The following is a 27,749-nucleotide window of genomic DNA, read 5'->3' on the forward strand; positions in this document are numbered from 1 at the left end:
CCCCTGATATGTCTAGATATGACTGTGACAGGTGACATGTATGTAAGCATCCTGTCTGATCACCTGCGTATTCAAATACAGAGATATGTAAACAGACAGAATATGGCACTGCAGTCAATTGCCCAAGTCCAACTGACTTGGGCAATTGCAGCAGGACAATGTTACGCCCCACATGTCCAGAACTGCTACAGAGTGACTCCAGGATTGCTCTTCTGATTTTAAACACTGCCACTGGCCACCAAACTCCCCTGACATGAATATTATTGAGATATCTGGGATGCCTTGCAACGCAACATTCTGTTCAAAAGAGATCTCTTACGAATTCTTGGACAGCCCTGCAGGATTCGTGGTGTCAGTTCCCTCCAGCACTACTTCAGACATTAGCTGAGTCCATGCCACGTCATGTTGGTGGCACTTCTGCCTGCTTGTGGGGGCCCTGCACAATATTAGCCAGGTTTACCACTTTCTCTGGTTCTTCAGTGTGTATGTATATTTGAAATCATGGTTACTTTTGAATTATGTATTTGACTTTTAGTGATAGAATCTATGTACTGCAGCGACACCTGTTGTTCTTGCGGTCAGTTCATCTCATGCATTAGCTATTGACAATCTGTCTTCTGTTGTCCTGCTAGTGATGACATGTAATGTTATAGGAATTATGTTTTGCCAAATTGTGATGTACATAATAATTTTAATTGATTTGTAAGTATTGAATTGTACAGAATTACAGAATACAGAATTGTAAGTAAGGTTATAGCTAAAACGCAAATAATATGGATCAAAATACAGAACTGGAAATTTATAAAACAATTCACTTAATGTAGGATAAACTAAATAAAGGTAGAAGTAGTTTTAAAAAATGTTTTAGCTAGAATGCAATTTGAAGTTATGAAAAATTTTATTCTTGATAAGATACAAAGCTTACTTCATCATGTTAACAATAGACAATGTAAGAAGTGGTGTAGTTTGACAGCCAAGGTTCGTAGTAACAGTGGAGCTAGAATAGTAAATGCTCCTGTCTTTGCTAAACTTGTGGAGAATTTAAGTAATATCTGTTTCAGTGATGCAGAAATTTATTTATTAGAAAAGGGTTTGTAATATTACTTGCAAAGTGTGTGTCTTAGATATGGCATGAAAGAAGTTGTTGCAGAAACTAAAATAGCATTAGACGCTTGAAACATGAGTAAAAGTAAGTGTACGACAACAGCAGTTAAAGCACCTAACTTCATTATTTATAAGTGTGGTGGCTCAACCCAAACAACAAATGAATTTAGGGTCTTGGCCTCGATTAATAAAAAATTATTGTGAAACAGCCAAGCGATTGTAACCAAGGCCGATAAGAATAATCTGTGGTCATAATACATGGCCAGGATTTTATTTCGAAATCTGAAAAATTCTTTTCTGAAAATAATACTTAGGGTATTGAAGAATACCCAACTGACAAATTTAAGTGTATTCTTAACAAGAAAATTAAAAAGTGTAATTTCATTTTAGATGAAAGAGAAAAGCACAATTTAAAAATGATGAATTTCCGGGTTCATGCTTTGTGCCATCAGTTCAAGGTACATAAAGAAGACCAAAGTGTTAGGCTGATTGTAGAGGGAAAATTTGCACCTAATTACAAATTGGATAAATTTTCAAATAAAAAATTAAAGGAATATTATGCTTTCAAAAACTCAAAATCTCATAAATAGTTTGGAATTGGCATCATTTTTAGAAAATGTTGACATTCTGAATGATTCAGAGTTAGTATCTTCTGATATTAAAAAAAATCTATATACCAACATTCCTGTCAAGGAATGTATAGAGGTCATTAAGAATAAGTTTGTAACTCATCAGAAATTAAGTAAGGCAGAAATTGTCGAACTGATCAAACTCTTGGAATTTTTTTATTTAATAATATAATTGTCATCAAAATGAGGGGCTAGCAATGGGTAATTGTCTATCTGGCATAATGGCCGATATTTTTGTGAACAATCTTAAAAAATATATAACTTAATTATAGAACTGCGTATTACCGATGTTACGTAGACAATGTGATCACCCTTATCAGGAAAGACAAAAAAGGTGTGTTAGAGTATCTAGAGGCTCTGAATGGTTTACAAAAGAATATTCAATTTACAGTCAAGTTAGACAAAGATGAAAGTTTAAATAACTTCGATCTTACAGTTTCCAAAGGTAATGGGAAACACAAATATAGTATTTTGTACAAACCTCATATGCAGGTTTGATCATAAGAGCAGACTCTTGTCACCCTCCATGTTTAATACCTTAAACTTTAAATTGTGGCACAGTATCAGAATTAATAATGACAAATATAAAAAGAGGTTAAAATATAAACTCGAATGTGGGCATTTTAATAGGTTCCATGTAGAACAAAGTGGCAGGTCGTTTTTGTTTTTAGATATGCAGCACACACTAGTACGCATAACAAAACTGCTTTTGGAGAACATCTTCAAGAATTTAAGCATAATATTACTGGCATTTATCACAATTTGAAGGTCTTACTCAACGCCCCTAAAAGTAAGAAACCTGATATTTTAGAAAGTATGCAGGTATACAGACACAGCAAACAATACAAAGAAAATGTTCTCAACGATCAGTTGTATTTTGCTGGTAAGTTTCTTCAGAATATTTCATGATATTCTATAAATTGGTGTCTGTGGACTTTGCTATGTGTTGTCTTAGTTCCATACATCTGTATCAGTTGGTCATCAGATATAAAATTATTTTTGACCCTTTGGCCTTGAATTTAGACCGAGGGCTAAATTTATGTGATCAAATGTTTGTTTGTGTGGATTTGATACTTTGCTTAATTAATTGGTGTTCAGTTATATTGCTCCATCTTTAATCCCATTTTACTCAGTTTCCTTTTAATGTAAGAGATTTTAGCAAGTTTAGCTCCCTGTGGTATAAGGGTTTTGAAAGTAGACTTCAAGCTATGTAGCATTGTACGTGACTTAAGCGTTATTATTCTTTACATGTAATGTCAGGTGAATCTAAGGGCTTCCACTTTGTTGCTAGTGGGTGGTAATATCTTGTAGCATACAGACGCTAGGTATCAGAAGTTTCTATAAGTAATGTGGTTAGGGCTTCTGTACTTAACATAATGTTGTCACATGTAAACCTCAAGCTATGTTGCTGTATAAGTGACATATTAACATAATGTCTAAGTACTCTAGTACAACTTATTTTGTGTTAGAGGAAGGGAATATCCCCATTCATGCATTTGTAGGATGTGGAAATTGCTTGTATTCTCACCTTGCATACTTATTGGCTTAGGGTTTGGGTGTAGACCTCAGGCTATGCTGTTATGTAAATAATTATCTTCTTTATACTGTTTAATTAGTGGACAATAATATCCAGTTGTACACAGAAGCTAGGTTGCCGTGTTTCATATTTAATGCATCTGTTCTATAAATTTCTACTTAATTTTGTTAAATGTTAATCTTGAGCTGCATTGCTGCATAAATGACAGGTTATTGAATATCTCCCCGTATCTTTTCACAGCTCATTTTATGGATAGAGGAAAGTAATTTCCTAATCTAGGCTATTTCTATGCAGTCAGGTATCGCTTACTTCGTTATTACTCCTCCAGTGTTGGAGTACAATAATAAGGGTCTGCTATATATTTCACAGGTGGTTATCTAGCAAAGCTTTGGTTGTCTACCCTTCAGATAGAGGATGGTATTAACCTATTGCATATGGGTGCTAGGTATCTAGTGTGGTTTCACTGTAGACCTTGGGCTATATAGTAGTGCGTATGTCGTGTAAGTGTTGATATATTTCATATGTAGGTATCTAGTGAAGGTTTGGCCATCTATTCTTCAGATACATGATGGTGTTCAGTTGCCAGGAAGTGAAAATGTTTCAGATACTAGCCTTTAATTCTTAATGAATTATTGGACAATGGCTGTACATAAACTCGGAGCTACGTTAGGGTGTATAAGTTGGTCTACTTTATACCTTTTAAATGGAGGACTTTTGCAGGCAGATGCTAGGCTCATTGAGTCTTACATTCAGTTAGCCTGTTCTGTAACAGTTCCAACTTACATTAGGGAATGTAGGCTTTCTCTTAATAAACTGTTTAATCTCATTGTGTAGATAGAAGGTAACATAAGCTGTTGTTGAGGCAGTTGGATGTCTCATATTTTCCTACTACTCCTTCTGTATATTTTCTCACTATGGTCTGAACGTAGCCAGCAAGCTGTATAGTGATGTATATGTCGCATAACTGATAGTGTATTTCACATGTAGATATCCAGCAAAGTTATGGCCTTCTACTCTTCATATGGGAAATGGTATTATCCTGTTGAATACAGGTGCTAGGTATCCAGTATGATTAGTTATTCAGTACTTTCGACTGTATGATGCTGCACATAGGCCTGGAGTTGAGGTGATGTAATAACAAAATTTATTAATGGAAGCCTCTAAGTATTCTTTTATTAATTATCTTGGCTTTTGCCAGGTCAGTGGCATATCCTAAGAGTTATTCAAGTTTCCATCCACATTGGATAACCCTTTTGTAGGTTGAGGCATGAAGACAGATGATTGCAAGCGTTACTATATTCCTAGGCATGAAGTTGTACATTAGCGCATAACTTACATTGTTGTTGTTGTCTTCAGTCCTGAGACTGGTTTGATGCAGCTCTCAATGCTACTCTATACTGTGCAAGCTTCTTCATCTCCCAGTACTTACTGCAACCTACATCCTTCTGAATCTGCTTAGTGTATTCATCTCTTGGTCTCCCTTTATGAGTTTTACCCTCCACGCTGCCCTCCAATGCTAAATTTGTGATCCCTTGATGCCTCAGAACATGTCCTACCAACCGGTCCCTTCTTCTTGTCAAGTTGTGCCACAAACTCCTCTTCTCCCCAATTCTATTCAATACCTCCTGATTAGTTATGTGATCTACCCGTCTAATCTTCAGCATTCTTCTGTAGCACCATATTTTGAAAGCTTCTATTCTCTTCTTGTCAAAACTATTTATCGTCCATGTTTCACTTCCATACATGGCTACACTCCATACAAATACTTTCAGAAACGACTTCCTGACACTTAAATCTGTATTCGATGTTACCAAATTTCTCTTCTTCAGAAACGCTTTCCTTGCCATTGCCAGTCTACATTTTATATCCTCTCTACTTCGACCATCATCAGTTATCTTGCTTCCCAAATAGCAAAACTCCTTTACTACTTTAAGTGTCTGATTTCCTAATCTAATTCCCTCAGCATCACCCGACTTAATTCGACTACATTCCATTATCCTCGTTTTGCTTTTGTTGATGTTCATCTTATATCCTCCTTTCAAGACACTGTCCATTCCGTTCAACTGGTCTTCCAAGTCCTTTGCTGTCTCTGACAGAATTACAATGTCATCGGCGAACCTCAAAGTTTTTATTTCTTCTCCATGGACTTTAATACCTACTCCAAATTTTTGTTTTGTTTCCTTTACTGCGTGTTCAATATACAGATTGAATAACATCGGGGACAGGCTACAACCCTGTCTCATTCCCTTCCCAACCGCTGCTTCCCTTTCATGCCCCTCGACTCTTATAACTGCCATCTGGTTTCTGTACAAATTGTAAATAGCCTTTCGCTCCCTATATTTTACCCCTGCCACCTTTCGAATTTGAAAGAGTGTATTCCAGTTAACATTGTCAAAAGCTTTCTCTAAGTCTACAAATGCTAGAAATGTAGGTTTGCCTTTCCTTAATCTATTTTCTAAGATAAGTCGTAGGGTCAGTATTGCCTCACGTGTTCCAACATTTCTGCAGAATCCAAACTGATCTTCGCCGAGGTCGGCTTCTACCAGTTTTTCCATTCATCTGTAAAGAATTCGTGTTAGTATTTTGCAGCTGTGACTTATTAAACTGATAGTTCGGTAATTTTCACATCTGTCAACACCTGCTTTCTTTGGGATTGGAATTATTATATTCTTCTTGAAGCCTGAGGATATTTCGCCTGTCTCATACATCTTGCTCACCAGACGGTAGAGTTTTGTCAGGACTGGCTCTCCCAAGGCCGTCAGTAGTTCTAATGGAATGTTGTCTACTCCTGGGGCCTTGTTTCGAGTCAGGTCTTTCAGTGCTCTGTCAAACTCTTCACGCAGTATCGTATCTCCCATTTCATCTACATCCTCTTCCATTTCCATAATATTGTCCTCAAGTACATCGCCCTTGTATAGACCCTCTATATACTCCTTCCACCTTTCTGCTTTCCGTTCTTTGCTTAGAATTGGGTTTCCATCTGAGCTCTTGATATTCATACAAATGACTCTCTTTTCTCCAAAGGTCTCTTTAATTTTCCTGTAGGCAGTATCTCTCTTACCCCTAGTGAGATAAGCCTCTACATTCTTACATTTGTCCTCTAGCCATCCCTGATTAGCCATTTTGCACTTCCTGTCGATCTCATTTTTGAGACGTTTGTATTCCCTTTTGTCTACTTCATTTACTGCGTTTTTATATTTTCTCCTTTCATCAATTAAATTCAGTATTTCTTCTGTTACCCAAGGATTTCTACTAGCCCTCGTCTTTTTACCTACTTGATCCTCTGCTGCCTTCACTATTTCATCTCTCAAAGCTACCCATTCTTCTTCTACTGTATTTCTTTCCCCCATTCTCTTCAATTGTTCTCTAATGCTCTCCCCCAAACTCTCTACAACCTGTGGTTCTTTAATTTTATCCAGGTTCCATCTCCTTAAATTCCCACCTTTTTGCAGTTTCTTCAGTTTTAATCTACAGTTCATATCCAATAGATTGTGGTCAGAGTCCACATCTGCCCCTGGAAATGTCTTACAATTTAAAACCTGGTTCCTAAATTTCTGTCTTACCATTATATAATCTATCTGATTCCTTCTAGTATCTCCAGGATTCTTCCATGTATATAACCTTCTTTTATGATTCTTGAACCAAGAGTTAGCTGTGATTGTTATGCTCTGTGCAAAATTCTACCAGACAGCTTCCTCTTTCATTCCTTACCCCCAATCCATATTCATCCACTATGTTTCCTTCTCTCCCTTTTCCTACTCTCGAATTCCAGTCACCCATGACTATTAAATGTTCGTCTCCCTTCACTACCTGAATAATTTCTTTTATATCATCATACATTTCATCAATTTCTTCATCATCTGCAGAGCTAGTTTGCGTATAAACTTGTACTACTGTAGTAGGCTTGGGCTTCGTGTCTATCTTGGCCACAATAAGGCGTTCACTATGCTGTTGGTAGTAGCTTACCCGCACTCCTATTTTTTTTATTCATTATTAAACCTACTCCTGCATTACCCCTATTTGATTTTGTATTTATAACCCTGTATTCACCTGACCGAAAGTCTTGTTCCTCCTGCCACTGAACTTCACTAGTTCCCACTATATCGAACTTCAACCTATCCATTTCCCTTTTTAAATTTTCTAACCTACCTGCCCGATTAAGGGATCTGACATTCCATGCTTCGATCCATAGAACATTAATATAATGCAATCAATGAGCTTTTGTAGGTTTGTGTGTCAGGATTGCATTTTGGTTTCTCGTGGTTCATGTTATTTGACTACCGATGTCCGTGTACTCGATCTAAGGTGCAGACAGTTGACGGTTTTCCATTGGTAGTCTATGTAGTATTCTGTCCCTGTTATAGGCCCACACATCGCCATTTTCTTGGTGCATTAAATATGATGCATTGCACTACAATGAATCTATATTAAATTTTTTACAGATAAGATCTATGTACTACAGTGGTTGTGGTCAGTTTGTCTCACACGTTGGCTATTTACAGTTAGTCTTGTGCCGCCCTGCTAGTCATGATGTGTTATGTTACAGGAATGATGTAGTTGTTCATGAAAGGAAATCTGTTGCTCACTATAAGATAGTACTGCTGTGAGCACTGTTAAGGAGGGAGGGGGGGGGGGGGGGGTTGACAAGTGTCTATATTGATCAGACTGGCTGAGGCTCCTGTATCTGATTGAAACTTTGTGCAAAACCCAGCTGTCTCCAAGTTTGCTGTGATACTGTGCAGCTGTAGGCCCACGGCCATTGACATGCTCTTGGGCTGAATCGCAAAAACAGGAAATTTGTCCAGCATTCTGCTAACCATTATTTCCTCCACGTAGCTGCTAAATGACCTGGCATAAGGCAGACTTCACAAGTTGCATAGAAATAGGCACATTGTCTCCTCTCGTGTAATGACCAGCAATCTAGACAAGAGTTTTAAGCCCGCAAGGGTGAGAGGGGCGCTTTGGAAGGACGGCGCTCCGCCCCTGCTGTGAAATTCAGTTGCTAAGTAATGCAGCAGAAACAGAGAGCTGTCCAGTGGACTCCACCTTTGTAACAGACTGGTGACTGGACACTGGATAACCTACTCCGCTACAACAATCAACCGACCGCCTGCCTTGGCAATGTGGTCAGTAAAGTGCGAACATTTGCCAATGGAAATCTTTCTCAACTCTATGATTTGTCAAGTGTCACCACCAACCAATTATTTGAAATATATTTTGCACTGCAGCAATCAACTCCTCAAACTCTGCAATGTGTACCGTCTCGTCTAATGTAGGATCCAGATGGACTCGTGCTAGTCTGTACTGCCCTGTCTGGTGCCTGCCACATGATTACATCATGAATTAGGGAGTCTTGATAGAATGTGTTAAATTGTTTACACTCAGTTACATCTATATGCTAACCTCTGTAACTGGGCTATCCAGGGCACAAACACCTGCCTGGGACCTTTATTACGTTGGAAGGAGTGCAACCAGGCAGCTGCCATGTGTGTTTACTGACTGTAGTAGTGCATTAATAATTTACACAATTCTGCAAATTCTACTTTCTGAGGGTCCTCTAGGCCCAACAATTCATTTACCACATCATACAAACTACTACTACTACTACTACTACTACTACTACTCCAGAGCAGCAAACCACTCAGAACTACAAACATGAAGTGCCCTACCTGGCAGTACAGCTTAAAGCAACATATACAATTTTCCCAACTTTCCGTGGTCTCATAAAAACTTGCAAATGGGGGCCAGCAATGGAGTTGCAATCCCCAGCACTCATGCTGTCATCCACATGGCAAGAAAATGGATGACCTGTTGCGTTTGCTGCTGTTTGTAACTGCTGCTGCTGCATTCGTTGTCTCCCAACACTCCAAAAGTCCTTGGTTCCTGATGGCCACAATGCACATTACTAACATGAAAGGGAATATACATACAAGAGCATGTTCTTGTTGCCAACTGTTATATCTCACATAACAAGATAGATTCACCTACAAAAATCACTTGGAATGAATGTGGAATACTGCAGTGCATGACCCTGTGGAAAACACTGGGTGTTGTCAACATAACTGGTAAGCACACTGACCAAAGGTGTTATCAGAGACAAACAGAGAAGCTGTAAGAGCATGACAGTGGGAAGAATTAAACACTTGTGCAAAGCAAGTGCAGGCTGAGTAAACAATACCTGGGCTCGTGCTAACATTTGACTCATTTCAGAACCCACAGGGTTTAATGAGGAAACCTTTGACTCCAAAGGCTCTGCGAAGTGTGTGCATTTCATGTAGAGTGGCTCATTTTGATTCTCAACTGCTAACAACTCCTGATCTGACATACTTGAGGCTGGCACGGATACCAAAATATCAAAACAGCTTCAGCTTTTAACATTCCGGCATTAGTGAAGTTGTTGAATATGAAAATGTGTCCATAACACTGAGTTTGTTACATTTACAATAGATATATAGGCAGCATGTGAGAAAACCACAAAGTTCCTTATTCCATTGACTTAGATTAATTAGTGTTCAAGTATATTTTGTGACTAAAGTGAAGTTGGTCAAAATGATGGTGATAAAGATTTTCATTTGATGTGGTAGCAAGGCACTATCAGAAACAACAATAGAAAATGCTGTGATCATATGGATGTTGTATGTATATGTTATGTGTATTTTTGTGTATGTTTGCTCTGTGTTACTAACTTACCTCTGTAAATATATTTTAATTGGATAGAGAAAAAATCTATTCACTAAGCAGTAGCAGGAGAACATGCATATAAAGGTATTTAAATTTGCAAGCTTTTGGAGCCAGTGGCTCATTCTTCTAGCAGAATGGCTGCAGGGGAAGGCAGAAGGGTGAATGAAGAGGACTGGTGAAATCTAGGAAATGGGGAAAGTCAGAAAAGTCACCTTGGGTCAGGGGAGACTTACTGGAGGGGATAAGAAGGAAAGACTGATTGTTGGGGAGTGCACTGGATGAGGTTTGAGAACCTGAGAGCTAAAAGCTGGAAGATAGCATAATACACAAAGCAGAGGTTACTGACTAGACGTTGTGCACTAGTTAATAAGAACAGGAAGCTAATTGCATTATATGTGGTAGAGGTTGTGGGTGCTGGGAAAAATAGACAGATCAGAAAATGAAAGAATAGGTAACTGAAAGGAAGTTAAGAAAGCAATAGCTACTGTGAAGAAAAGCCGGGACTGAAGAAATTGATGTATATTAAGGCCAGGTTGGTGGCAAAAACAGAGGACATCTTGAAATGAGGTGGAGGTCTGTGAAACTGGTTCTGGGGGAGGAATCCAGATGGCACATGTGATGAAATGGGCACTGAGGTCATAACTGTAATGCTGTAGAGCATGCTCTGTAACAGGATATTGTGTGTTGCCAGTATGCACCCTCTGCCTGTGCCTCTGCCTGTGCTTACGCCTACGCCTACTCATCCTAGTTGATGACATGGGCATAGGCAGAGGATTTACAGTTATAACACACTGTTGCAGAGCATGCTGTACAATGTGACAGTTCTGACCTCATACCTTTGCCTGTTTCTGTTTCATAACACTTGCCATCCGGATTCTTCCCGCAGGCACCAGTTTCTCACATCTCTGCAGATGTTTTGTCAGTATACTCTGTCTCACATATTACCATGTATTGCAGCTTTAAGCTCCCAGGTTTTCAAATTTCATCTGGTGCACTCCCCAACATTCAGTTTTTCCTTATCATACCATCCAGCAAGTTCCCCCTGACTCATGGTTCTGGTTGACTTTTCTGAACTCTCCCCTTTTGCTAAACCTCACCAGCCTTTCCTCCACCCCTCTTTTTTTCCCCTTCAAATCTTCTTCCAGAAAAACGAGCCACTGGCTCCAAAACCTTGAAAATTTGTTTATATATGTGTTCTCCTGCCGCCACTTGGTGAGTAGACGTTTTTATCTGTCCAGTTCCGTAATATTTTCAGAAATTAATCACTTACCTCTGTGAGTTTCTTGGAAACTGTGGCCTGCGCTGAAACACCATAGAATGTGATTCAACCTGGAAAAGCTGCTTATGTTCGAATATAATGACTTTTCTGGAGACCAGAAATCTACTGTGGAGGCATCAGCATGGGTTTCGAAAAAGATGGTCATGAGAAACCCAGCTCGCGCTATTCATCCACGAGACTCAGAGGGCCAGAGACACAGGTTCCCAGGTAGATGAGGTGTTTCTTGACTTCCACAAGGCGTTCGATACAGTTCCCCACAGTCGTTTAATGAACAAAGTAAGAGCATATGGACTATCAGACCAATTGTGTGATTGGATAGAAGAGTTCCTAGATAACAGAACGCAGCATGTCATTCTCGATGGAGAGAAGTCTTCCGAAGTAAGTGTGATTTCAGGTGTGCCGCAGGGGAGTGTCGTAGGACCGTTGCTATTCACAATATACGTAAATGACCTTGTGGATGACATCGGAAGTTCACTGAGGCTTTTTGCGGATGATGCTGTGGTGTATCGAGACATTGTAACAATGGAAAATTGTACTGAAATGCAAGAGGATCTGCAGTGAATTGAAGCACGGTGCAGGGAATGGCAATTGAATCTCAATGTAGACAAGTGTAATGTGCTGCGAATACATAGAAAGAAAGATCCCTTATCACTTATCTACAGTATAGGAGGTCAGCAACTGGAAGCAGTTGATTCCATAAATTATCTGGGAGTACGCATTAGGAGTGATTTAAAATGGAATGATCATATAAAGTTGATCGTCGGAAAAGCAGATGCCAGACTGAGATTCATTGGAAGAATCCTAAGGAAATGCAATCTGAAAACAAAGGAAGTAGGTTACAGTACGCTTGTTTGCCCACTGCTTGAATACTGCTCAGCAGTGTGGGATCCGTACCAGATAGGGTTGATAGAAGAGATAGAGAAGATCCAACGGAGAGCAGTGCGCTTTGTTACAGGATCATTTAGTAATCGCGAAAGCATTATGGAGATGATAGATAAACTCCAGTGGAAGACTCTGCAGGAGAGACGCTCAGTAGCTCGGTACGGGCTTTTGTTAAAGTTTCGAGAACATACCTTCACCGAGGAGTCAAGCAGTATATTGCTCTCTCCTACGTATATCTCGCAAAGAGACCATGAGGATAAAATCAGAGAGATTAGAGCCCACACAGAGGCATACCGACAGTCCTCCTTTCCATGAACAATACGAGACTGGAATAGAAGTGAGAACTGATAGAGGTACTCAAGGTACCCTCCGCCACACACGGTCAGGTGGCTTGCAGAGTATGGATGTAGATGTAGATGTAAAAGGACAGGTAGCAATGTACATGTCAGCAGGGAGCATAGAATGTTCTTTTTCCTGCTGCAAAGTGTGTTCATTAACATATATACACCTAAAGTTACTTACTGAAACAAGTTTGAACTAAGATGTTTATGGTATATTCCTGTTTGGATGATACATTGGCTATTACCAAGTCTGTTGTAACACACAGCTTAGATACCGAAACCTTATGTTTGCTTACAGTTTGTGCCAACACTTTCACACACATAGCATATCCTCTCAATAGTGACTAAAGTAAGCATAGTATTCATGACCTTCTCTCTAAAGTACCACAACTGTTAGCAGTCAGTAAATATTTTAAAAGTTCAGTGCTAGTTATCAGTTCTAGTTTGCTCACCTTATACTACACAGCTCACCAATGTCAATAAATCTGAAGCTTGGAGTTACGACCTTATAGCCCACTTTTAGACCATCAGAAGAAAGTCACAAATTTGCCCAAATATTTCAAAGCTTCTGGAAATGTGTGTTATGCCAAATATCAGATATTTTCTGAACCACCCTGCTTCTTAATGAGAGCAAGTTTCAACATATTTACTAGCTCACATAAGCTTAGTTTCTCATAAGCTATGATGGTCGACTTAAGGCTGCTCGAGACGTGTGCACTCAAAGTTCACTCCCTTTCAGAATGCACAAACATTCTGTCTTGGTTGAAACAACCTGATAATGCCCCTCTTTGAGTAATCCCAGGTCTGAATGTTCTTAAATCAGTTCACAGAAGATGTATTTCCCAGAAGGAAAATAAACTGTATATAATTCCTTTTTTATTTGTCTGAAGAACAGAAATAAAAATTTTGCTTCTACAATCCTTACAATGGCTACTTCGCATTAAGCACATCATACCATGTATGTGACTCACTGGACTGGTATGTAAGATGATTGATACACTCATTCATCATGATGGATGATAAATTTCAAGATTCACACATTGTGTATATGCTGCATTCACTCTTTCTTTCACACTTACAGATCAAAACAATAATATAAAAAAATAATCATTATTTTGAAGTTAAGAACTTTGTGATTTTACTAACTAAATATTGTTTAACTATTTTGGTGGTTAAGTACTGAGTTTGTCATATTACAATGATTTTACAAAAAAACATATTAAAGTGCCTGAATGTTGATTGTAATGAGAAGTTAATTTATTTTAGTTTTTAGGTAATTTAAAATATTCCAGAAATTACCTCAAATGTGAAACTGAGGCTTGTAAAATAGCTAACTATTGTATTCTGAAAGGCACTATCAAATTTCATATTAATTGGTGTTTGGCAAACAATCTCATTCATGTACAGGTTCATGAGGAATTTAGAAGGTCTGAGGAGTATATGTATGTGATGAGGCCTGCAACAGCAGGCAAGCACATATACGATGTGTGTTACATTTTTGAGTGTGGAAACATATTCAGTAGGCCACCTGACCACTGAGATGAATCTTATAGGTTCCTGAGCATCAGCATTTCGCTTTTAATGAGCACTACATGTACAAGAGATCTTGGAACGCCCAATGTTTAAATGGGCATCTTCTGACATGTACCACTTAAATTAAGTGTGTGCAAATTTTGAATGCTCACCCTTTTTAATAATTTTGCCAAGATGACTTAATGAGAATCAGTGGTGGTGAGATGATCAGTTGTTTGTGGAACCACACAGAAGTGCTCATGGTCTTCCTGTTCATGCACCATGCTGCATGGGGGTGTTTGTGTTGGGGTGTAGAGGCGTGTGGACTCCGGGAGCCTGATTCTGCTGAACGTAGAATATTCACAACAAAGAGCCTCAGGTAGGAGGAGGAGCAAGAAATGTGTAGCACATTTCTACCGAGGCCAAGAAGCCTAGGAATATACAAAATGTTGGGAAGAAGGAAGTGCTACTGCTAGGTAGTAGCCATGGGTGAGGTGTAGGCCCTCAGTTACAGGAAAGTTTAGGGGCAGCGTACCAGGCCACCAGTATCTTCAAGCCAAATGCAGGGCTAAGTCATGTAATAGAGGACTTAGGTTCTTTATGTAAGGACTTTACAAAAGAGGACCATGTAGTGATAGTGGGTGGGGCGGGCAACAATATGGACAAGGATGGGGCATATGACTCAAGGCACCAATGTAAACTTTGTTGAGCTGTTCCGGCGTCTTGACCAGCCACATCTTGATGTAGCTTTGAGGCGAATAAGTGTGGGGTTGGGGATGGCTCTGAGGACAGCCAACTTTGCTCACGTTTCTCTGGTGCCCGTTTGGACTATCAGCAGATAAGGTTTCACTAGACATGGCCTACACGTAAACAGGACTGGGAAGGGAAGATTGGTACAGCTGATTCATGAAAGTATGAGGGGTGGATCTTGGGCCACATACAGTCAAATACCTGTTGTCGTGGGTAGGAGAAGTAGGTCTTTTTTAGGATAAAACCAGACAACAGGTTCTCCTGTCTAGAGTATCTCCGGCTGTTTAAAAAATACTGAAACAGCCACTCACAAGACAGATTTTAACACTTCAAATATCACACATACCAGATGTCACAAAGAAAAACAAACAATTGGAAAGAGTAACATGGGGCATTTCACAGTCTTAACAATCCTCCATCAAAACATGCAGTCAATAAAAAATATTTGAAGTTTAGCTCGAATCTTTGAACTGCCTAGTAGTTGGAGTTACTAGAGTGCTGGTGTAGAGACTCAGAAATCCAATATATAGTATGATCATGGTATGAAATGGCAAACTCTTACTGCAGAACTGCTTCAAGGGGTGGAGGATCATGCATTTATATCAGAAAAGGAACATAGTTCAAATCAAGACGTGACCTTAGTACAGTAAGTGAAGACAAACACTTTGAAGTATCAGCTATTGAATTAACAGGACTTGATATCACCAAGAAAATAATCATTTTGTGTGTGTATAGATCTCCCAGGGGTAGTGTGGACACTTTTTTCAATAAATTAACAGAAGTTCTAGATAAAGTCTCAAGTACAAAGGTCAACATAATTCTGTGTGAGAACATTAACAGCAACACTAATATCATAAACGAATCCTTCAAAGTTTTGGCATGTATCTATTGGTCAATAGTGCAACAAGGGTTACTATAATGACTGCATCACTAATTGACCATGTGATGTGGCTGTAAAAGATCTCGGACTATCAGAACATTGCTGCCAAATAACAACAGTAAAGTCAGTCATCGAATCAGCCCCTCAACTAAGAGCCTACAAATGACATCTGTCAGAAAACAAAGTAAAAGGTTTTTCAAAACAAAGCTGGGATGAAGTCTACAAGGAAATCAATGTGAATAACAAATTCTGTAAATTCTTCACGTTATTTAAATCAAACTTCGAAAAGGCATTTCCAAAAGTGTTCTTGTCTGTGTCAACATCACACAAAAAACAGATGGACAACAGCAGGTATTAAGAAGTCCTCCCTAACACTTAAATACCCTCAGTTCCATGAAAAAGAGTTGCAATGATCCAGAATTCTTAATTTTCTATCATAGATACAAAAAGATCTATAGGAAGGTGCTGATTGCTGCAAAAAAGTCATTTAATGACAAAATAATATATAATGCTGAGAATAAAAGCAAAGCAGTCTGGGATGTTATAAAAAAGGAAATGGGGAGAGGCAAACAAATGCAGACTAACATATTGCTAAGGGAGGGGGATAAGGTAATAAATGATCCAAAACACTTAGCAAACTGTATAAACGAGCATTTTTCAAGTATTGCAGAGAAGTTACAGCAAAAATTCCCCAAAGCAAATATAACACCTGTAAATAATGTTGCACTAAATACAATGATGTTACTTTCAACCACAGAGAATGAAGTCAATAAAACTGTTCAAAAACTAAAAAATAAAAAGTCAGTAGGCTTAGATGTAGTACAAATGTGTGTACTCAAACAGTGCATAGAGATTATAAAAGGCCCCTTAACAAATATAATAAATGAATCTGCATCAGGGACATTTCCAGGGCAGTTAAAACAGGCAAGAGTTGTAACTTTGCTTAAGAAAGGTTACTGTCCCATTTCCCTGCTGTCACCATTCTCAAAAATAATAGAAGCAATTATGAAAGGCAGATTAATGACTTACCTGAATAAATTCAATCTCTTAAGCGAATCACAGTTTGGTTTCCGAAGCGGCAAAAATATGGGGTCAGCAATAGTAGAATTCACAAAAGTTGTACTTGAAGATGAGTGTGTCACAGGTATATTTTTTTATCTTTCTAAAGCCTTAGCTACAGTCAACCACAAGATTCTATTAAATACATTTGAAGCATTAGGAATACGGGGGTACTAATGACTGGTTTTGATCATACCTAGCAAAGAGTAGAGATAACACATACCTAAAATAGATCTAAACACTTAGTAAAACAATTATCAGAACCAAAATACATTAATATAGGGGTCCTGCAAGGTAGCATATTAGGACCAATACTATTCCTGATGTACATCAATGACTTTCCCAGAAGTGTTACTCATGGTGAAAAAATTCTCTTCACTAATGACAGCAATATTATAGTCACTGAGAAAACAAGAGAACTCCTCACAGAGGAAGCAAATGAAACTCTCAAGGAAGTTGGTCAACAAGCAATAAAGTGACATTGAGCATAAATAAAACTAATGCCATGAATTTCAGTTTGAAGAGGAAGAATGGCAATGTTAAATTAAATATAGATGGCACCTTTATAGACTGTGTAACAAATGCAAAATTTCTATGAATGAATATTGATTCTCAGTTGAAGTGGTGTGAACACACGAAAGTACTTGCAAAAAGAATGTCATCAGCATATTATGCCCTTAGAATTCTATCATCACTGTGTAACATGCAGTGTCTTTTAGTTATGTACTATTCATATGTACACTCAGTTCTTAGCTATAACATTCTGTCTTGGGGAACAAATGCACAAAATATGAACACAATTTTCGAAGTCCAGAAAAGAGCCATAAGAATAATAACCAAATAGTAGTCAAGCTCATTGTAAAGATCTGTTCAAAACACTGGGGATTTTAACTGCACCATGTGAATACACTTACTAGTCACTTGTTGTTGTTGTTGTCGTCGTCTTCAGTCCAGAGACTGGTTTGATGCAGCTCTCCATGCTACTCTATCCTGTGCAAGCTTCTTCATCGCCCAGTGCCTACTGCAGCCTACATCCTTCTGACTCTGCTTAGTGTATTCATCTCTTGGTCTCCCCCTATGATTTTTACCTTCCACCCTGCCCTCCAATACTAATGCCTTGATGCCTCTTAACATGTCCTACCAACTGATCCCTTCTTCAAGTCAAGTTGTGCCACAAGTTACTCTTCTCCCCAATTTTATTCAGTACCTCCTCCGTAGTTATGTGGTCCGCCCATCTAATCTTCAGCATTCTTCTGTAGCACCATATTTCAAAAGCTTCTATTCTCTTCTTGTCAAAACTATTTATCGTCCATGTTTCACTTCCGTACAAGGCTACACTCCACATAAATACTTTCAGAAATGACTTACTGACATTTAAATCTATGCTCGACGTTAACAAATTTCTCTTCTTCAGAAACCCTTTCCTTGCCATTGGCAGTCTACATTTTATATCCTCTCTACTTTGACCAGCATCAGTTATTTTGCTCCGCAAATAGCAAAACTCATCTACTACTTTCAAGTGTCTCATTCCCTAATCTAATTCTACTACCTTCTATTACCCTCATTTTGCTTTTGTTGATGTTCATATTATGTCGTCTTTTCAAGACACTGTCAGTTCCGTTCAACCGCTCTTCCAAGTCCTTTGCTGTCTGACAGAATTAGTGTCATCGGCGAACCTTAAAGTTTTTATTTCTTCTCCATGGATTTTAATACCTACTCTGAATTTTTCTTTTGTTTCCTTTACTGCTTGCTCAGTATATGGATTGAATAACATTGGGGACAGGCTACAACCCTGTCTCACTCCCTTCCCAACCACTGCTTCCCTTTCATGCCCCTCGACTCTTATAACAGCCATCTGGTTTCTGTACAAATTGTAAATAGCCTTTCGCTCCCTGTATTTTACCCCTGCCACCTTCAGAATTTGAAAGAAAGTATTCCAGTTAACATTGTCAAAAGCTTTTTCTAAGTCTACAAATGCTAGAAATGTAAGTTTGCCTTCCCTTAATCTATCTTCTAAGGTAAGTTGTAGGGTCACTTTTGCCTCACGTGTTCCAATATTTCTGTGGAATCCAAACTGATCTTCCCCAAGGTTGGCTTTTACCAGTTTTTTGATTCATCTGTAAAGAATTCGTGTTAGTATTTTGCAGCCATGACTTCAGTAGTTCTAATGGAATGTTGTCTACTCATGGGCCCTTGTTTTGACTTAGATCTTTCAGTGCTCTGCCAAACTCTCCGTAGTATCATATCTCCCATTTCATCCTCATTTACATGCTCTTCCATTATGAGTGAAGTGTTATGAAACAATGTATGTATAGTGTGTGCAGTGACTGATAGTGAGATTTTAGTGAACAATGTTGCATTACATTATTTAATAAGTTTTTTGTAAAAAAAAGTGTTGTATACCAGGAGTAAATCTAATGATAGTGTCTAACTAGAAGTCTGTAAATGTATGTGTGTATGAATCAGCTTATTTTAAATTGGTCTAAATGTGTAAATACTTCAGCATGTCCTATATTCTTGTAAAAAGAGATCTATGGATGAATAAAGCTGCTGCTGCTACTACTACTACTACTACTACTACTAGTTATTGTTAGAATCTGTCAGCTCAGAACCTGTTTATGAGAGGGAACATGTCTTCAGGGCACTTATACAGTATTATGAGTGACATTCGGAGTTGGTGGAAGGCTTCAGTTTATTTTTGCAGCAGTTCAGAAATGCGCTGTTGAACAGTGTTGCACAAATATTGGACATAGAATTGTTCCAAATAAGTGACATTATTTACTGAATGAATTTAGCTCTAATAAAGTTTGTGAAACTTTAAAGTCTGTAAGCATGAGCACTGTTACACTGTAACCAACATTGTGTTCCTTTGTAGAACATCAATAGACTTGCGAGGTTTAATTGGACAGTAACTTTATTTGAGCAGAATAACCATGGTTGTGAAAAGCAACACGTGAACTGATCCATCCAATTGTGTAAATTAAAATACTGTAAGGCATAACTTGCTGTGAGAATTGTTGAACGCTAAAATGAAAACATTTCAGTTAAAAGTTTGTCATTTAGTCCAAACAAAAATTTCTTTGATATTCAAGTTTACAGGCTGCATTGGTCTGGATTCTCCTTAATTTGCACAGATACATGAATCCTTCGTACACAGTGGTCTCTCCATTGTTTGCTATTATCACAATTTGCTCATAAATCACAAAGTCACATTTCCTCAAACTGTTACATTAATTTTTTTCTGTGATCTAATTTGTAATGAATAATCAGTTTAATCCAAGAGCTTATTCTATTTTATCGCATTTTGTATAATCAGTCCACATTCACGTTGATAGAATATTTCAGAAATGTCGTAAATAACAACTGTTCAGAGTAATACATACAGAATGAACTTTATCGTTCCTGAAACTATATCTTCTTGTTTATGGCTGGTGTTTAGGTTTGATACAGCTGTGCTACCCTCTTCAACTGTGTGTTACTACAGCACCCACATCCACTTCAACCTCGTTGTTGCCTTCATTCTGCAATCATTAATCCTTGCACATCCCTTCACTACCAAATTAACTATTTCTTTATGGCTCAGGATGTGTCCTGTCAACTTGTCTCTTTGTTAGTTATGTAGTGCCAAAAATTGCTTTTCTCTTTTTTCTCAACTCTGATTCTTCTCCATTGCCTAATGATCTTCCCGTCTAATCCCATATAATCGAAAGCATTCTTCTGTAGCACCATGTTTCAAAGACTTCTACTCTCCTCTTTTCTGTACTTCTTATCATCCGCATCTCGTTTCCGTATAAGGCTACGCTCTTGACAAATTCTTTTAGAAAATACTTTTTAATTTTGTGATGTAGTTCACTCTGCATCACCTTATTTTATTCAGCTACAACCTGTTACTTTTGTTGATGTTCAACTTAAAACCTGAGTTCAAGACAGAATTCGTTCTGAGTAACTGATTTTCTGTGTTCTTTACTACCTCTAACAGAACTATAGTGTCCAGAATTAGACTTTCACTTTGCAGCGGAGTGTGCACTGATATGAAACTTCCTGACAGATTAAAACTGTGTGCCGGACCGTGACTCGAACTCAGGACCTTTGCCTTTCGTGGGCAAGTGCTCTACCAACTGAGCTACCCAAGCACTTCCTTTCTTCCAGGAGTGCTAGTTCTGCAAGGTTCGCAGAAGAGCTTCTATGAAGTTTAGAAGGTAGGTGACGAGGTACTGGCAGAATTGAAGCTGTGAGGATGGGTTGTGTGTTGTGCTTGGGTAGTTCTGTTGTGCTTCGGTAGCTCAGTTGGTAGAGCAATTGCCTGTGAAAGGCAAAGGTCCAGAGTTCGAGTCTTGGTCCGGCACACAGTTTTAATCTGTCAGGAAGTTTCAGAACTACAGTGTCATTGGCAAATCTTAAAGCATTTATTTTTTCTCTCTGGCCTTCAGTTCTTTTACAGATGTATCCTTTGTTTCATTTACATCTACATCTGCATCTACATCTACATCCACACTTCGCAAGCCACCCGACGGTGCGTGGCGGAGGGTACCTTGAGTACCTCTATTGGTTCTCCCTTCTGTTCCAGTCTCGTATTGTTCATGGAAAGGAGGATTGTCGGTATGCCTCTGTGTAGGCTCTAATCTCTCTGCTTTTTTCCTCGTGGTCTCTTCGCGAGATGTATGTAGAAGGGAGCAATATACTGCTTGACTCCTCGGTGAAGGTATGTTCTCGAAACTTCAACAAAAGTCGGTACCGAGCTACTGAGTGACCTCTCCTGCAGAGTCTTCCACTGGAGTTTATCTATCATCTCCGTGACGCTTTCGCGATTACTAAATGATCCTGTAACGAAGCGCACTGCTCTCCGTTGGATCTTCTCTATCTCTTCTATCAACCCTATCTGGTACGGATCCCACACTGCTGAGCAGTATTCAAGCAGTGGTCGAACAAGCGTACTGTAACCTACTTCCTTTGTTTTCAGATTGCATTTCCTTAGGATTCTTCCAATGAATCTCTGTTTGGCATCTGATTTTCCGACGATCAACTTTATATGATTATTCCATTTTAAATCACTCCTAATGCGTACTCCCAGATAATTTATGGAATCAACTGCTTCCAGTTGGTGACCTGCTATATTGTAGATAAGTGATAAGGGATCTTTCTTTCCATGCATTCGCAGCACATTACACTTGTCTACATTGAGATTCAATTGCCATTCCCTGCACCATGCTTCAATTTGCTGCAGATCCTCCTGCATTTCAGTACAATTTTCCATTGTTACAATGTCTCGATACACCACAGCATCATCCGCAAAAAGCCTCAGTGAACTTCCGATGCCATCCACAAGGTCATTTATGTATATTGTGAATAGCAACGGTCCTTCGACACTCCCCTGCGGCACACCTGAAATCACTCTTACTTTGGAAGACTTCTCTCTATTGAGAATGACGTGCTGCGTTCTGTTATCTAGGAACTCTTCTATCCAATCACACAATTGGTCTGATAGTCCATATGCTCTTACTTCGTTCATTAAACGACTTTGGGGAACTGTATTGAACGCCTTGCGGAAGTCAAGAAACACCTCATCTACCTGGGTACCCATGTCTATGGCCCTCTGAGTCTCGTGGACGAATAGCACGAGCCGGGTTTCACACGATCGTCTTTTTTCAAAACCCATGCTGATTCCTACAGAGTAGATTTCTAGTCTCCAGAAAAGTCGTTATCATTTATTGCTTGTTCTGTGTACAAAAAGAATAACACAGGGAATAGGTTTCTACCCCATGTCACTCTCTTCTCAACGACTTCCACCCTTTCATATCCTTTGACTCTCATGACTGCAGTGTAGTTTCTGGACAAGTTTTAGATTGCCTTTTCTCCCTGTATTTAATCCGTGCTACCTTTATAATTTCAGAGAGTTCTCCAGTCAACACTGTCAAACCCTTTTCTATAAAAGTAGCCACACATTTTACTTGCAGTAGACACTAATTTCTTCAATGATTTATTGATGTATGAAAATAAATATTAATTTTTCTTTTTTACAGATATGCGACTTTGGATTGGCAAGGGTAGCTGATCCTGATCATGACCACACAGGATTTCTTACTGAATATGTAGCTACACGGTGGTACAGAGCACCTGAAATAATGCTTAATTCGAAGGTATGTGATTTTAAAAACCTCCTACAGCAGAATCCTGCTAATCTGAACCCCGGTAATCCAAACGTTTGGTTAATCCGAACATGATAAATGTTAGTCTAAGTATGGAAAACTGTATGGTAAACTGCTGTACGTACACACTATTTTAATTTACACAATACAGTAAACATGTGTTAGAAAAATTGGCAAGAAAACATTAGGTTTAAACAGTGCATAACAGTGAAAGAAAAGCTGTTAAAATTACTAAAATACAGTGGATGTTTTATCCATACTTTTGTTTTTTGGTGTAATGAAGACAGTCTGTTATACGACACATAGTTACGCCATCGTCTTATAAACATCAAATCAGCAGGTGTAGCAGTGGGCTGTTGCTCCAAATAATGTAGCACAAGGTCAAGGGCTTCTGATGAGTCACTGTGTGGCACCAGCTCTCCTTGGTCGCTTTCAGGCTCATTGTGACTTCCATCACAGCAGTCCACTTCTTCCTGGTCGTGAACTAAATCAGCGTTAGTAAGGTTCTCCACACATGCCCCATCTGCTGCCATCCTTTCATCTATGTCTCCTTCACTAGCTTCTTCACATCCAGGGTTAGTCTGTATCATTTGTATTACATTTTCCTCTTCATTTTCAGCTAGGTTGTCCTGAAATTCAAGAGATGTCTACAGTTTTCTCCACGATTTTCTCAGAGTATTTTCTGAAATATTCTGCCATGCCTCAGCAGCTCAATAAGCAACATCCTTCAAATTGGTATTTTTTATTTTGTCCACTAGGGGAATGCTGTCATCTTGGATCAGCATCCTTAAAAATTGTTTTCTGTTAATGTTTTAATGTTTGCAGTACACCCTGGTCCATTGGCTGTAGAAGTGGTGTAACATTTGGCGGCAAAAACTTCGCCACAATTTCTTCATCACATTATTCCTCAGTGCTTGGGTGAGATGGTGCATTATCTATCAAAAGGATTGCACTGGGAGACAAATGATTTTCCTTAGAAAACCATTGAACAGCGGGAACAAACTGGCAATGAAACCATTCTTTGAACAGCTTACCATCCATCTATGCTTTTTTTCTGGTTTCGATAATACATGGGCAGGGACTTCATGTTGCAGTTTTTAAAAGCTCGGGTCCTAGCAGATTTCCCAATCAGCATTAAAGGCAGCTTGTGATTATCAGCAGTGTTGCTGCATGCTAATAAAGTCACACGATCTTCGCACATTTTAAGACAAGGAGCATGGTCGTGTCTGCTTTTGATGCCAGGCTTTTTGTTGGCAATGCCCTAAAATTAAGGCCAGTCTCGTCAGCGTTATAAATTTGTTGGGGAAAATACTTTCCCTCTCATCATTTTTTCACACTCACCCAAGTATTCCTTTGCTCCATCACGTACAGAAGAAACCGTCTCTCCTGCAATTGTTAGCTGACGGATTCCATGACTTTTCTTGAATCTGTCCAACCAATCCGCACTCGCACTAAAAAGAATCATTACCATTCATTAAGTTTTTCAGGTAAACAGCATTCTCCTAAACCAGTGCTCCACTCAAAGGAGTTCCCCTTTCTCTTTTCTGCATAAACCCAAGGAAAAGAGCTTCATCCACTTTATCATACTGGGACTGTTCCAAAGTCTGCCAGATTTAGTGTGTTTTTCCTGAAGACGTTGCACAGGAATGTTCAAACTTCACTTGGTTAATCTTCCAACCACAAATGGTTGCTTTACCAACACTCAGTTCCATTGCTAGTTTACATTTTCACCATTGTCTTTCCACTTCAAAGCATTCAGTTTTTCTTTGAGGGTTAACGTTGTATGTTTCCGTTTACTCACTACGAAAATACACTCCTGGAAATTGAAATAAGAACACTGTGAATTCATTGTCCCAGGAAGGGGAAACTTTATTGACACCTTCCTGGGGTCAGATACATCACATGATCACACTGACAGAACCACAGGCACATATACACAGGCAACAGAGCATGCACAATGTCGGCACTAGTACAGTGTATATCCACCTTTCGCAGCAATGCAGGCTGCTATTCCCCCATGGAGACGATCGTAGAGATGCTGGATGTAGTCCTGCGGAACGGCTTGCCATGCCATTTCCACCTGGCGCCTCAGTTGGACCAGTGTTCGTGCTGGACGTGCAGACCGCGTGAGACGACGCTTCATCCAGTCCCAAACATGCTCAATGGGGGACAGATCCATAGATTTTGCTGGCCAGGGTAGTTGACTTACACCTTCTAGAGCACGTTGGGTGGCACGGGATACATGCGGACGTGCATTGTCCTGTTGGAACAGCAAGTTCCCTTGCTGGTCTAGGAATGGTAGAACGATGGGTTCGATGACGGTTTGGATGTACCGTGCACTATTCAGTGTCCCCTCGACGATCACCAGTGGTGTACAGCCAGTGCAGGAGATCGCTCCCCACACCATGATGCCGGGTGTTGGCCCTGTGTGCCTCGGTCGTATGCAGTCCTGATTGTGGCGCTCACCTGCACGGTGCCAAACATGCATACGACCATCATTGGCACCAAGGCAGAAGCGACTCTCATCGCTGAAGACGACACGTCTCCATTCGTCCCTCCATTCACGCCTGTCGCGACACCACTGGAGGCGGGCTGCACGATGTTGGGGCGTGAGCGGAAGACGGCCTAACGGTGTGCGGGACCGTAGCCCAGCTTCATGGAGACGGTTGCGAATGGTCCTTGCCGATACCCCAGGAGCAACAGTGTCCCTAATTTGCTGGGAAGTGGCGGTGCGGTCCCCTACGGCACTGCGTAGGATCCTACGGTCTTGGCGTGCATCCGTGCGTCGCTGCGGTCCGGTCCCAGGTCGACGGGCACGTGCACCTTCCGCCGCCCACTAGCGACAACATCGATGTACTGTGGAGACCTCACGCCCCACGTGTTGAGCAATTCGGCGGTACGTCCACCCGGCCTCCCGCATGCCCACTATACGCCCTCGCTCAAAGTCCGTCAACTGCACATACGGTTCACGTCCTTGCTGTCGCGGCATGCTACCAGTGTTAAAGACTGCGATGGAGCTCCGTATGCCACGGCAAACTGGCTGACACTGACGGCGGCGGTGCACAAATGCTGCGCAGCTAGCGCCATTCGACGGCCAACACCGCGGTTCCTGGTGTGTCCGCTGTGCCGTGCGTGTGATCATTGCTTGTACAGCCCTCTCGCAGTGTCCGGAGCAAGTATGGTGGGTCTGACACACCGGTGTCAATGTGTTCTTTTTTCCATTTCCAGGAGTGTACATACACCACTACACCTGAACAAATACAATACAACTGTTACATGTGCCAGTGATTGATAACTAACATAACCAAGCACTTTGCGAGCCAACTGGCAGTGCACTGACCTCAGACACTACTTATCTGCTTGGTATACTTAATTCTAGAAACTTGCCACCGTAACGCTGGCTAATCCGAACAAATCGGTAATCCGGACGAGGTCCGGTCCCAGTTAGTTCGGATTAACAGGACTCTACTGTACTCAAATTCTATAAATTTCTATATTGCTGATTCTGTCATTCATTCTTAATGACCCTGCGTATGGGCAGTGATTACCAAATCAAATGATTCCATTTTTTCAGAAGATTTCTTTGCAGCTTAGAAATTTCTTTAAATCAGTTTCAGGCACAAAGCTACAGATCACTTCACATTTAACTCCTGTTTATTGTCAGTAACATTTAAATTAAGTATAACTTTACTGTTTGGTATTGATATGAAGTCCCAGCGAAAACAATCAAACTCTGGTTTATAGAAAGAGTGGGGATGGAGTGGGGGAAGAATCTCCAATTTAATTAATGGATTCACTCACTAACGTTAGACAGATAATAATCGCAAACTAATCATCAGTGTTAGACATAACAACCAATGCTGCAGAAAAATAATCATTACAATGGACTTGTCATATCTTTAAACATGTAATAATTTCATTAATGAAGTAAGTATAAGTAAAGATTTAAGCAGCTGTGGGGAATGTAGAGAAAAATTGTAGATTGTGACAGCCACAGATTTATCTGCCAGAGAATTTAACAACAGAAAAATGTTTTCTTTCAGTCTTCCATTTAAAAATGGAATGTTTTGAATGGAAATTTAACTTTAGTATGTCTTACATTTAAAATTGTGCCTTTAAATCTTGGTAGATTACAGAGCAGTTAACATACTAGATCGTGATCAAAAAGTAAAGGGAATTTTTGTTTTTCTTAAAGAATCTTTCATTTATTCATGAGCATCAGCTTTATGCTCTTCAAAGTAGTCTCCCTCGGATGTTATACGATTGTGTCAGTGCTTTTCCCAGTCTTGGAAGCACTTCTGAAACTCACTTTTTGTTATGGTCTTCAGCTCCTTCAGCAATGCTGTTTTACTTTCATCAATGGTGGCAAAATGACGTCCTTTCATGGTCCTCTTCAGCCTTGGGAGCAGAAAGAAGTTGCAAGGGTTCATGTCTGGTGAATACAGTATCTGTGGAAACATAACAATTTTATTTATTTTTATGGACAGGCTTTGAGATGTGAGTGGAAGCATTATTGTGATTCAATTTCCACAGTTCTGGTTGTTTCTTTCGGATAGTTTCATGCAAATGGAGTGTAACTTCCAAGTAATATTCCTTATTGACCACAGGACCATAAAGCAGGAGCTCATGATGCACTATCTCGTTGTAATCGAAGAAAACAATGAAAAGAACTTTCACCCCCCCCCCCCCTCCCCCCTCCAGTCCCCCTCGGTCTTTGCTTTTTAGGCAGTTTCTCTTGGTACAGTTGGGCCTTGGTTTTGATGTCATACCCTTGTACTCATGTTTTGTCACATTTACTAGTTTTGAGTCAAGGTAAACTTCATTCAACAATTCCTGAGCGATATCTATGTGATGTCATTTTTGGGTGAAATTCAGCAGTTTCAGAACAAACTTTCTTACTTTGTTTCATGCCCAAAACATCTGAAAAATTGTTTGGTCCGAGGCAAAGG

General features: G+C 39.7%; 1 protein-coding gene across 1 annotated transcript in view; it reads left to right on the top strand.

The window, feature by feature from the left end:
• LOC126093646 (mitogen-activated protein kinase 1) overlaps window positions 1–27,749 on the top strand; it is a 376,433-nt gene that overhangs the window by 333,570 nt on the left and 15,114 nt on the right. The window contains exon 5 of the mRNA XM_049908735.1: window positions 22,675–22,791. Coding sequence (XP_049764692.1) covers window positions 22,675–22,791 — 117 coding nt within the window. The remainder of the gene's footprint in view (window positions 1–22,674; window positions 22,792–27,749) is intronic.

The sequence above is a fragment of the Schistocerca cancellata genome, chromosome 1 (assembly GCF_023864275.1).
Source record: "Schistocerca cancellata isolate TAMUIC-IGC-003103 chromosome 1, iqSchCanc2.1, whole genome shotgun sequence".
Classification (NCBI taxonomy): Eukaryota; Metazoa; Arthropoda; class Insecta; order Orthoptera; family Acrididae; genus Schistocerca; species Schistocerca cancellata.